Below are 12,776 nucleotides of genomic sequence, written 5' to 3' on the forward strand. Positions count from 1 at the left end.
ACATTCTACTCTAAGACTTGACTTACACTTTACCAAGACTTCACTATCATCATGTCTTGACCTACATTCTACTCTAAGACTTGACTTACACTTTACCAAGACTTGACTATCATCATGTCTTGACCTACATTCTACTCTAAGACTTGACTTACACTTTACTAAGACTTGACTATCATCATGTCTTGACCTACATTCTACTCTAAGACTTGACTTACACTTTACCAAGACTTGACTATCATCATGTCTTGACCTACATTCTACTCTAAGACTTGACTTACACTTTACCAAGACTTCACTATCATCATGTCTTGACCTACATTCTACTCTAAGACTTGACTTACACTTTACTAAGACTTGACTATCATCATGTCTTGACCTACATTCTACTCTAAGACTTGACTTACACTTTACCAAGACTTCACTATCATCATGTCTTGACCTACATTCTACTCTAAGACTTGACTTTCACTTTACTAAGACTTGACTATCATCATGTCTTGACCTACATTCTACTCTAAGACTTGACTTACACTTTACCAAGACTTGACTATCATCATGTCTTGACCTACATTCTACTCTAAGACTTGACTTACACTTTACTAAGACTTGACTATCATCATGTCTTGACCTACATTCTACTCTAAGACTTGACTTACACTTTACCAAGACTTCACTATCATCATGTCTTGACCTACATTCTACTCTAAGACTTGACTTACACTTTACCAAGACTTGACTATCATCATGTCTTGACCTACATTCTACTCTAAGACTTGACTTACACTTTACCAAGACTTCACTATCATCATGTCTTGACCTACATTCTACTCTAAGACTTGACTTACACTTTACCAAGACTTGACTATCATCATGTCTTGACCTACATTCTACTCTAAGACTTGACTTACACTTTACCAAGACTTGACTATCATCATGTCTTGACCTACATTCTACTCTAAGACTTGACTTACACTTTACCAAGACTTGACTATCATCATGTCTTGACCTACATTCTACTCTAAGACTTGACTTACACTTTACCAAGACTTGACTATCATCATGTCTTGACCTACATTCTACTCTAAGACTTGACTTACACTTTACCAAGACTTGACTATCATCATGTCTTGACCTACATTCTACTCTAAGACTTGACTTACACTTTACCAAGACTTGACTATCATCATGTCTTGACCTACATTCTACTCTAAGACTTGACTTTCACTTTACTAAGACTTTACCATTACTAAGACTTAACAAGTATAATTACCTGTACATAGTATACACCTCTACTCCTTGCGTACAACATGAGGAAAGAGAAATCCAAATTCTGTTTGGTTCTCCATCTACAAAAAAAAATCAGTTTAGATATCATTGAAGGTATTCTGCAGTTACAAGCTGCAACCTCTCCCTCATTTCTCCCGCTGTCAATATAAGGAAGGGAATTCTCTTCCTCATTTAAAAAAATTAAAAGAAAAGATTTTATGATAAATCTTTTTGGCAACATCTATGAGTATACATTCATTTACAGACAACTATCAACCTATGAGACTGGAAAATGAAATAAAAATACCATTAAAATATTAATTCTATAATGTTAACAAATCAGATTCACAGTATTACACATATAATTTGTATCAGAAGTGATCAGGAGTCATTCCTCACATAAATAAATGAAGAACACAATAAGCGACCTTTGACCCCTATATCATGCAGCTGACATTACAGATTATTCAAATCGTTTTCAGTGATGCAGATCTACATATGGAATGTAAAAAATAAAATACAAATAAACGGGCACACAACTGTGACAGGACACATGAAGGTGCTGAAATATCATAATTCAAAATTCACACAAAATTATTTTGAAATCAAAATTCAATATCTCATTATATTCTGATCACATACTTGACCCTATCTTTGGTGTCTCCATATGTCTGTGGTAAGTTGTTCAGGTTTGGGTAGAACTCTGGGGAGGGAGAGATGATCTCCAATAAACCACTGTCTACGTGTTGACCAAACCTGCACACAATAAATAGTTAGATACACATCATTCAGTACGTACCTCGCACAACTGAGATACATATACTACCAGTGGGGTAGAGTGTTCCAAGATATATTTCGCAGTATAAATAAATTAAAATCAATGAAATATTCTGGAAAAATGATCAACTATACATTACTTGAAGGAAAAATAGAGATTATCTGTTTAATCATCATGTAAAATTTCTAAAAGAAGACAATTACCCGATAATAACCAGAGGGTTTACATTAACACAGTACTGTTATAAACCACATATATCAAACTACTGTGACATTCGATGTATAAATCATACCAAATGCATACCTTTCAATATTTCTCAGTGTCCTTTATGGCTTTTAAATTGACCAATGTCACTTTTAATATTAAAATCATTTTTCTTCTATTTCCCATAGCAGTAAATGTGTGTTTTTTTTTTACAAAGATTATTCCCAATAAATAGTAAAAATAGGAGTAGTAAGGAAGAGATGTGCTTTGTGATGAATAAAAATCTGTCAGGCCATTAAGTCCATCATAAATTGCCTGTGATAAAATATTATTTAATTAAACAACCTACAAAAATAACTTCTCGCTAATTAAGCAATACGCCTTGTTTAAATGATATCTTTGTAATTGTGAGGGCGAGTGTTGATCTTCCTGAAATGACTCACCAACCAGTAAACTATTTTTTAGATAACATTACTGAAGTGCAGTCTTACATAAAACACTAAAACAATCTAAAAAAAATATTGACATGTTTACAACAGCTGTATATTACATAAACAATCCATTGAAATATCAGTTACAAGTTGTCACGCTGACATCACGTATCCATGACAACATATACACTAATGACAGAAGATTGTGTATATTTCTGATAAGGACACCAGTGATGTAAGAAAATATGAGAATCAATATACAGTGAAGACAAATCGACCAATGGCCTAATGTATGATGTAAACTAGCTGGTACAGAGATAGTGGTAATTAACTCTCACTGGGGGCAACATATGGATTTTATCGTCCTCTCTGCACTCATTACTTTTACTTGCCACAGAACATATTGGATAGCATTACGATGACCAAATAAATATCATGTAATTAATTGTTTAATATAACACCTGTATAAGGACGTATGAGAGAGCCCATTTTAAACACGTATGTCTTCAATTTCAGTTGGTAGTTTTATTTTAGCATCTAATAATTTTCATTCAAGGATCAAGTTTTAATTAATTTTGAGTCTTTGATGTATTTCAGCCCTTTCAGAATATTTTATTTTAGGCTCTACACACCTGCACAAAATAAATCGTGGCTCCTGTTGTCAACTTCACATACAATATCGCTACATATGCTATCAGCCTTTCTACATTCTCCATACTGGAACTAATCAAATTACTTGCTTGTGCCTTCAATTTTGCCATGACATGTTCCAGGGAATAAAAGTGATTCTAACTGCTGGAGATTTGGGGATAGCCTTTTTATGAAAATGCCTGAAAACACTAACATAGCCTACAAAACTTTATCTCAATATACTTACTCATTCTGTATCAGTTTCCCGACTTCTTCAACATATTCCATGTTCCAGGGCTTCAAAAACCAAAACATATACACAATTAATTTCTGTTTTAAAAATTTGGAAACAGATTAATCTTTAACTTTCAAGAAAATCATTTTCTTTCCAACCACAGGTATCTATCTAGACATTATTTACAGCAACAGAATGCCACCGCTTGGGAAAGTCATGATCAAAATTTAAATATATACATGTTTCAATTAATCTCTGTAGTACTTGATTGTATCTCTACGATAAGTATACAATATATCTATTGAAACTCCATTAAAACAGGCAAAAGTTTTTACCTGAATCACGATGCTTACCTCCGCTACGAAGACAACAATCAAACTTTCGTCACGCTCCTTAGGAGACATGCCACTGATGAGAGATTTCACTGTTGCCGTTAGATAACTAACATTGTCTCTTTTAATGGTGGGGATACCAAACACGATAGAAGCTGTAAAAATACAATTCAGATCGTAAAACAGCCTTATCTGTGTGCATGGTATTTCTGTTATGTTTACGACAACTCCTAAACTCGAACATAGAAATTGTGATATTGGGAGACATAGATTTATGTCCCTTTAAACTTTTACTTGTAATGGCACAGCTTTATACATACTACACCCATGTCAGTAGAAGTGAACAGAAACTAGCTGACTCTGACTTGATAAGTGACTGACTTACTTAGCATTTAACCTGGTATTTTCGTTAAAGATCACATTCTAAAGGTAACATTTGTTTTCAGAATAAAAGATCCCTTTTGGTATCATAACCTATTCATAATACAACAACACTTATTATTCTGGTACATACTGTATAAAAAAAATTAGATTCACTGGAATGCTAGCGTGAATGGCCGATGATTAAAACATTCGAAATTTATTTTATTTTACTTTTTTGTTGTTGTTGTTTTTATCTCCAAACTATCATATAAGACCGACGACTTTTACATATAACTATGTGAAGGGAGGTAATCCAATATGGCGGACACAGAACTCGGGAATGATAACCCCAAGAATGGCATGTTCCTGCGTATAATGCGCACCCCCTTTTTGACACGACAGTTTTAGCTTGAAAAAGTGCGCACTATACGTGAAAATTTACGGTATACTGGAGACTCCGTCCAAACATTGAGATTTGGAGATTTTCACAGATTTACCCTGCTATTCTTGGTGAATTGATACACAGAGCATACAGTACACAGTAAGAACCCCGATTAAAATAAAATAAGAAAATGTCTTAACATCAGAAACCTGTCGATGATGATGTAACATTTACAAGTTTATTTTGATAAACACTGAAAGCTTACTGCCATATCTGCTGTTGGTTAGCTGATACTTGGGCTTCAAACTCTCTGACTTGCCGATGAGGTGGGGAAGGTAAGTAAAAAGACTGGGCAGGTGCAATGACCCCTGAGAGTAGAGGTCACTGATGTTTGGAAGACTGGACATTGGCAAGCCCAAGCCAAAGTCAGCAGAAGTTCTGAAACAAAGAAATGGAAAGTCACCCATACTTATAAGATACTGCTGGAGCAACACTGTGACCATAGATACCATCAATATACATATACTGACCAGACACCAGGTGTACACACTAATCAAAGGAACCATGTACACCATACTGACCAGACACCATGTATAACATTCTGACCACAGACACCAGGTATAACATACTGACTAGACACCAGGTGTACACACTAATCAAAGGAACCATGTACACCATACTGACCAGACACCATGTATAACATTCTGACCACAGACACCAGGTATAACATACTGACCAGACACCATGTATAACATACTGACCAGACACCACGTAGAACACAATGACCACAGACACCAGGTACAACATACTGACCACAGACACCACGTAGAACATACTGACCAGACACCAGGTATAACATACTGACCAGACACCATGTATAACATACTGACCACAGACACCATGTATAACATACTGACCACAGACACCATGTATAACATACTGACCACAGACACAATGTAGAATATAACTGACAACAGACATCTATGTTAACACAATGACCACAGACATCTATTTCAACACAATGACCACAGACATCTGTTTTAACACAATGACCACAGACATCTATGTTTACACAATGACCACAGACATCTGTTTTAACACAATGACCACAGACATCTATGTTAACACAATGACCACAAACATCTATGTTTACACAATGACCACAGACATCTGTTTTAACACAATGACCACAGACATCTATGTTAACACAATGACCACAAACATCTCTGTTTACACAATGACCACAGACATCTGTTTTAACACAATGACCACAGACATCTATGTTAACACAATGACCACAAACATCTATGTTTACACAATGACCACAGACATCTGTTTTAACACAATGACCACAGACATCTATGTTAACACAATGACCACAGACATCTGTTTTAACACAATGACCACACCTGTAAGTACAGGAGAAATCAAACTGCATAAGAAATCCTCACATTTATTTTCCATAAGAAGTGAACAACTTAACAACTCTGTAAAGTTGTGTCAATACAAAACAAAATTCTGTGCGGAAACTGATACATTGCAGTGTAAACCAGTGAAAGAAGGTGACACAATTAATGAGTGATTTTGAAATCAGTTGTATACCTTACTCAATTTCAGACCGTGATAAAAAATATATACGCATATTTTATCTAGTTTTATTCCCAACCTATTAGCATAGCTTTCACATCATTTAGATTAATTACATCATTTCATTGCCGTTCATACCTTCAATCCAAATATCACATTTGACAAGATAATGATACAAGTGTATTATTTTAATGTAGTTTCATAGTTTGGTTTGTCAAAATGAGTATGTGAACATCATCAACACCACCGATAAAATGTTGAACTTAAAAGGTATAGTAGAGAATGTGTGTATGATTTAAGCTTTTCCAACATGTGATTATGATTAAATTAAGAAATATGAACAATTGTTGAATATTTCATATTTTTAAGGTAAATTATTTGTGATGATAGAGGAGTCTGGACTGTACTCATACAAATGTAGCTATATCAATATAACACTACCAATGACAGATTGTATAGACTTAGAGTCAGGCCTATCACAGAATATACATAGATTGTCCAGACTCAGAGTCAGACCTATCACAGAATATACATAGATTGTCCAGACTCAGAGTCAGGTCTATCACAGAATATACATAGATTGTCCAGACTCTGAGTCAGGTCTATCACAGAATATACATAGATTGTCCAGACTCAGAGTCAGACCTATCACAGAATATACATAGATTGTCCAGACTCAGAGTCAGACCTATCACAGAATATACATAGATTGTCCAGACTCAGAGTCAGGTCTATCACAGAATATACATAGATTGTCCAGACTCAGAGTCAGACCTATCACAGAATATACATAGATTGTCCAGACTCAGAGTCAGGTCTATCACAGAATATACATAGATTGTCCAGACTCCGAGTCAGACCTATCACAGAATATACATAGATTGTCCAGACTCAGAGTCAGACCTATCACAGAATATACATAGATTGTCCAGACTCAGAGTCAGGTCTATCACAGAATATACATAGATTGTCCAGACTCAGTTGTCCACACTTGGAGTCAGACCTATCACAGAATATACATAGATTGTCCAGACTCAGAGTCAGGTCTATCACAGAATATACATAGATTGTCCAGACTCAGTTGTCCACACTTGGAGTCAGACCTATCACAGAATATAAATAGATTGTCCAGACTCAGAGTCAGACCTATCACAGAATATACATAGATTGTCCAGACTCCGAGTCAGACCTATCACAGAATATACATAGATTGTCCAGACTCCGAGTCAGACCTATCACAGAATATACATAGATTGTCCAGACTCAGAGTCAGACCTATCACAGAATATACATAGATTGTCCAGACTCAGAGTCAGGTCTATCACAGAATATACATAGATTGTCCAGACTCAGAGTCAGACCTATCACACAATATACATAGATTGTCCAGACTCAGAGTCAGACCTATCACACAATATACATAGATTGTCCAGACTCAGAGTCAGACCTATCACACAATATACATAGATTGTCCAGACTCAGAGTCAGACCTATCACACAATATACATAGATTGTCCAGACTCAGAGTCAGGTCTATCACAGAATATACATAGATTGTCCAGACTCAGAGTCTGACCTATCACAGAATATACATAGATTGTCCAGACTCAGAGTCAGGTCTATCACAGAATATACATAGATTGTCCAGACTCAGAGTCAGATGTATCACAGAATATACATAGATTGTCCAGACTCAGAGTCAGGTCTATCACAGAATATACATAGATTGTCCAGACTCAGAGTCAGGTCTATCACAGAATATACATAGATTGTCCAGACTCAGAGTCAGGTCTATCACAGAATATACATAGATTGTCCAGACTCAGAGTCAGACCTATCACACAATATACATAGAATTTCAGATGTTTTAGAATTAAGATATAAATCATTAACATTGTACTATTGATTGAATTTTTACAAAGTTATCTTATTTTGTAAATATTCCTTGAGATAAACTGATAAAAATGAACAATGACATCACTATACGTAAACATAACTTGTGTTAACAGATAAAAATTACAGATATTCAAGGCTCTTCAAAAAGGGCACCTTCATCACTAAAATAAAACATAGCCAGATAAAAAATATATTGTCAGTGTTTTAAATGACCCTGGTGTTTACACAGCAAGACAACAAGTGAATAAAACCTTATCAACAATAACAACATCCAACAGCAAAATATTGAAGTTGCGATATCTTCTGAAATTTCCGACCACCTACTCAAGTCTCCTCAAAAGACAAGTGGTTAGGGTCAACAAACGCCCAACAAAACAAAGCCACCAAGTATGGTATTCAAGTGTCCAAACAGAAGTATACATTTGCCCTATATAGGATATCTACAAGGGAACTAAAAGAACCTGCCAATCTCCACCTGCTCTAATTATCTTTATGGTCTCAACTTAACCAAATTTTGAATCTATCAACAAATAATCAGATTTCATAGAAACTGAATTATTGGACAAATTCTTCAGCAAAAAACTGAGTAAACCAAATGTGATAGGTAAGCTCTCATCATAACAGCTAATCATACTCATAAGAACTAACCATACTCACCACAGCTCACAATACTCATTACAGTCGATCATACCCATCACAGCTCATCAAACTCATCACAGCTCGTCAAACTCATCACAGCTCATAATACTCATTACAGTCCATCATACCCATCAAAGCTCATCAAACCCATCACAGCTCATCAAACTCATCACAGCTCATCAAACTCATCACAGCTCGTCAAACTCATCACAGCTCATAATACTCATTACAGTCCATCATACCCATCAAAGCTCATCAAACCCATCACAGCTCATCAAACTCATCACAGCTCATCAAACTCATCACACCTGATCAAACTCATCAAACTCATCACACCTGATCAAACTCATCACACCTGATCAAACTCATCACATCTCATCAAACTCATCACAGCTGATCAAACTCATCACAGCTCATCACAGCTCATCAAACTCATCACACCTGATCACACTCATCACAGCTGATCACACTCATCACAGCTCATCACAGCTCATCAAACTCATCACAGCTGATCACACTCATCACAGCTCATCACACTCATCACAGCTCATCACAGCTCATCAAACTCATCACAGCTGATCACACTCATCACAGCTGATCAAACTCATCACACCTGATCAAACTCATCACACCTGATCACACTCATCACAGCTGATCACACTCATCACAGCTCATCACAGCTCATCAAACTCATCACAGCTGATCACACTCATCACAGCTCATCACACTCATCACAGCTCATCACAGCTCATCAAACTCATCACACCTGATCACACTCATCACAGCTCATCACACTCATCACAGCTCATCACAGCTCATCAAACTCTCACAGCTGATCACACTCATCACAGCTGATCAAACTCATCACACCTGATCAAACTCATCACACCTGATCACACTCATCACAGCTGATCACACTCATCACAGCTCATCACAGCTCATCAAACTCATCACAGCTGATCACACTCATCACAGCTCATCACACTCATCACAGCTCATCACAGCTCATCAAACTCATCACACCTGATCACACTCATCACAGCTCATCACACTCATCACAGCTCATCACAGCTCATCAAACTCATCACAGCTGATCACACTCATCACAGCTGATCAAACTCATCACACCTGATCAAACTCATCACACCTGATCACACTCATCACAGCTGATCACACTCATCACAGCTGATCACAGCTCATCAAACTCATCACAGCTGATTACACTCATCACAGCTCATCACACTCATCACAGCTCATCACAGCTCATCAAACTCATCACAGCTCATCAAACTCATCACAGTTCATCAAACTCATCACAGTTCATCAAACTCATCACAGCTCATCAAGCTCATCACAGCTCATCAAACTCATCACAGCTCATCAAACTCATCACAGGTGATCAAACTCATCACATCTGATCACACTCATCACAGCTCATCACAGCTCATCAAACTCATCACAGTTCATCAAACTCATCACAGTTCATCAAACTCATCACAGCTCATTAAGCTCATCACAGCTCATCAAACTCATCACAGCTCATCAAACTCATCACAGCTCATCAAACTCATCACAGCTCATCACAGCTCATCAAACTCATCACAGCTCATCACAGCTCATCACAGCTCATCAAACTCATCACAGCTCATCAAACTCATCACAACTGATCAAACTCATCACAGCAGATCGAACTCATCACAGCTCATCACAGCTCATCAAACTCATCACAGCTCATCACAGCTCATCAAACTCGTCACAACTGATCAAACTCATCACAGCTCATCAAACTCATCACAGCTCATCAAACTCATCACAGCTCATCAAACTCATCACAGCTAATCACACTTATCACAGCTCATGAAACTCATCACAGCTCATGAAACTCATCACAGCTCATCAAACTCATCACAGCTCATCAAACTCATCACAGCTAATCACACTCATCACAGCTCACCAAACTCATCATCGGTGATCACATTCATCTCAGTTACTACAACAAACTTATCAAAGTTGAGAATTTTCATCAAATTGATTATATAGAAATCACCAAAGCTCCAAGGTACAAAATTTTTTAAACATAAATAGCAGTAACATGGAACTCTGTAACCCTCTCTACACATAGGACCCTTACTTTTGAAATAAATATAATTTCTTACAAATCACGACAATATAAAAACAATAAGGACAATACACAACCAGGCATGTGAAGAAAACAAAGGCAAAGCTGAAATACTGAAGAGCTATACCTGAACACTTCATTAGACGTGTATCTGTGAGAATAGAAGACTCATCTATAATATAGAACTGACATTACCTGGGATTAAATTTATAGAACAAACATTATTCATGATGAAATTTATAGAACAGACATAAGCTGTGATGACAGTTATTGAACAGACACATGCTGTGATAAAATTTATAGAAGTCATTTTTTGTGATGAAATTAATTGAACAGACATTATTTGTGATGAAATCCTAAGAACAGACATTATTCATGATGAAATCTATAGAACTGACATTATTCATGATGAAATCTATAGAACTGACATTATCTGTAATGAAATTTATAGAACAGACATTATCTGTGATGAGATTTATAGAACAGACATTTTTTGTGATGAAATTAATAGAACAGACATTATTTGTGATGAAATCCTAAGAACAGACATTATTCATGATGAAATCTATAGAACAGACATTATCTGTGATGAAATTTATAGAACATACATTTTTTGTGATGAAATTAATTGAACAGACATTATTTGTGATGAAATCCTAAGAACAGACATTATTCATGATGAAATCTATAGAACAGACATTATCTGTGATGAAATTTATAGAACATACATTTTCTGTGATGAAATTTATAGAACAGACATAAGCTGTGATAAAATTTATAGAACAGACATTATTTGTGATGAAATCCTAAGAACAGACATTTTCTGTAATGAAATTTACAGAACTGAGGAAATTGAAAGGACAAACTTCCTTTATGACATAAATGTAAAGAACAGGCATTATATGTGAAGTAAACAGCTTATTCAGAGAACAGCTTACACACTGAGAACAGACATTATCTACAGGGAAATAAAACTGATATCTCACTCATAGTGTTGTTGGACACATTATTTTTCATACCAGTAAGTACATTAGTGTAGAGTTTAAAATTACCTGTTGGTTACATTGCTGTGGGCAAGAGTCTGCAGGAGATGTGTAAATTGACTTCGGACCATGTGCAAGTCATTTTCACGCTGTCTGTTCAGTAACTCTGCTGATTGTAATTTCTCTCTAAGTTCTGAGAATCTTCGTTCCAAAAGCTGTTCGTAATTACCATCTGTGGAAAAAAACAGAGAGTACCCTTCATTTATGCACGTATAATTTAAAACTTATAATTAAAACCAGAAAAGTGTCAGTCTTGGTAACGTAACATTCATTCAATCCAGTCAACATATCAATCAACACAAATTAAACATACCGTAAATGTTTACATAAATTATCCTTTTTTCAGGGAAAAAAAATGATGGCAATATTTTTAAAACATAAAGAGAATGGGTTATAGTTATAAAGCATTCATTGTAGTGAGAATATTTCTCACTCACATACCACACAAAAAAAAAAACAAAGGAAGCCATGATTCGTCATCTAGATATTTCACCTCGATGTTGAGCAATCATTTCATAAAAAAAAACAGAGGCACTTTTCAAGAAAAACAACCCATGTTGACTTTTTATGTGGACAAAAAAAGATCTTATTAGCATAAATTTTCATTAATTTATAAGTAAGCTTATTCATATGTAAATGAAGCCTGAGTTTGAACATTGCTAAATGTCTCATATCTTACTTTATCATTAAAAATACCTTATTACGAGTGTAGTAACAGGTACACCCTAATATGAATTACTGGGGTATTACACAGCATAATATGACCTAGTGGAGCTGTGATAGGCTCGAGGTTCCAGTTTTTTACTTTGGATCGTCAGATTCATTTCGTCTAATACAATGTGACATCACCAAATAAAGAGGTATAATGTGA

At 35.8% G+C, this 12,776-nt stretch overlaps 1 protein-coding gene across 1 annotated transcript in view; it reads right to left on the bottom strand.

Annotated features, from left to right (window-relative positions):
* The window catches only part of LOC132557172 (alpha-1,3-mannosyl-glycoprotein 4-beta-N-acetylglucosaminyltransferase B-like), a 36,570-nt gene that overhangs the window by 17,080 nt on the left and 6,714 nt on the right, over window positions 1-12,776 (bottom strand). The window contains exons 2-7 of the mRNA XM_060221667.1: window positions 11,915-12,077; window positions 4,887-5,059; window positions 3,898-4,031; window positions 3,557-3,606; window positions 1,909-2,022; window positions 1,271-1,346 (exon numbers count right to left, since the gene is read on the bottom strand). Of these exons, the coding sequence (XP_060077650.1) occupies window positions 1,271-1,346; window positions 1,909-2,022; window positions 3,557-3,606; window positions 3,898-4,031; window positions 4,887-5,059; window positions 11,915-12,077 (710 nt within the window). The remainder of the gene's footprint in view (window positions 1-1,270; window positions 1,347-1,908; window positions 2,023-3,556; window positions 3,607-3,897; window positions 4,032-4,886; window positions 5,060-11,914; window positions 12,078-12,776) is intronic.

This window comes from Ylistrum balloti, unplaced genomic scaffold (genome assembly GCF_031769215.1).
Source record: "Ylistrum balloti isolate Yb309-2 unplaced genomic scaffold, AGI_CSIRO_Ybal_v1 Utg370636, whole genome shotgun sequence".
NCBI lineage: Eukaryota > Metazoa > Mollusca > Bivalvia > Pectinida > Pectinidae > Ylistrum > Ylistrum balloti.